Genomic DNA, 1,163 nt, shown 5'->3' with positions numbered 1-1,163 from the left:
CCGAGTACAGGGGCACGATCGCTCCCCTAGTCCCGCTGGCCAAAAAACCCAAAGAAACAAACCCCCAAAAAGCGATGGCCGTCCGCTGAAACGCTTCTCCTCTCTCCCGGACCAGCCCGCCCACGCCCTGAACCTGCTCCCTTACCCCAGGCTGAGCGAGGTGCCGAGAGCCGGACACGAGCTGGATGCTGTCGGCGCGGAGATCCCCTCCGACCCCTGCACAGGTGACTGCCGAGGACGGCGGGCGGCACCGCGCCGGGCGGGCTTCGCTGGCGTGGGAGCGGGCTTGGCGAATGGCCTTGCACGCTCTCCGGAGCGCAGCCGCTCCTGCGGTGACACCGGGTCCGGCTGAGTGCCGGCAACGCTCCCCCCTCGAGCCGGGGTTGGGGGGTGAGGCGAAGGTGGGACGCGAACGTGGCGCGGCTGGGAGGAATCCCCCGCCCGCGGCTCCAGGCAGGTCCTTCGGCCGCTCTGCCGGCCCAGCTCCTCTGCTGAAGACGGGGGACCTCTCTCCCGCTCGGGGAGGCTCAGGCTGGAGCTCACCGCGGTTTTGCGGCAGCCTTTGAAATCCGACGGTGAAAGCCTCCCGCGGGACGGAAGGACGCCCGGGCGAGCGCGCGAGAGGCTGCGGGAAGAAGCGTTTTCCGAGGAGCGGCGCTCCCGCCCGCCCTCCGCCTTGCCAGGAGGAGGAGGGAGCCTGGTGCCGCTGTTGCCTTCTGCCTTTAATTACGCTTCAGGCAGCAGAAGCTTAAAACGGGCGGAATCGGCGCCCCCGGGCTTCGTCGGCTTTAGCTTATTTGTGAATTAGCGCAGGCGTCCCCGGCGTAACGACGTCTGCGCCGGATGCCTGTTGTGCGGTGCGGCAGGGTTCACGGTGACCAGCTCTTATCCCTTCAACCAGGCTACAGATTTTTCAAGCCCGGCAATTTGTTCGGTATCAAACAGTCGGAGGAGCCGTACGCCGAAGGCCAGCAGATGCAGGAGGAGAGCAAGATCCTCGTCAGCCCCTGTGCGGGTAGGTGCTCCCCGCGTCCCGGCGGAGGCTGTGGGAGCGGTGGGAAACCGGCCTTGGCGGGGGACGTTCCTCGTGTGGGCAAAGGCCGGTCTGCGGCCACGCTGGGCTGGTCTGTGGGTCTGCAGCCACTCTGGGCCAGTCTACAGCC

The 1,163-nt window shown here is 67.3% G+C and overlaps 1 protein-coding gene across 1 annotated transcript in view; it reads left to right on the top strand.

Moving 5' to 3' along the window:
- Nucleotides 1-115: 115 nt before the first annotated feature.
- Nucleotides 116-1,163, top strand: part of LOC103903545 (zinc finger protein 585B) — a gene marked incomplete at its 5' end in the record, with an annotated part of 55,172 nt that continues 54,124 nt past the window's right edge. The window contains 2 exons of the mRNA XM_019473415.1: nt 116-224; nt 902-1,015. Of these exons, the coding sequence (XP_019328960.1) occupies nt 116-224; nt 902-1,015 (223 nt within the window). The remainder of the gene's footprint in view (nt 225-901; nt 1,016-1,163) is intronic.

This window comes from Aptenodytes forsteri, unplaced genomic scaffold (genome assembly GCF_000699145.1).
Source record: "Aptenodytes forsteri isolate BGI_AS27 unplaced genomic scaffold, ASM69914v1 Scaffold428, whole genome shotgun sequence".
In the NCBI taxonomy this organism is placed as follows: Eukaryota; Metazoa; Chordata; class Aves; order Sphenisciformes; family Spheniscidae; genus Aptenodytes; species Aptenodytes forsteri.
This window is presented reverse-complemented; position numbering and strand designations above follow the sequence as displayed.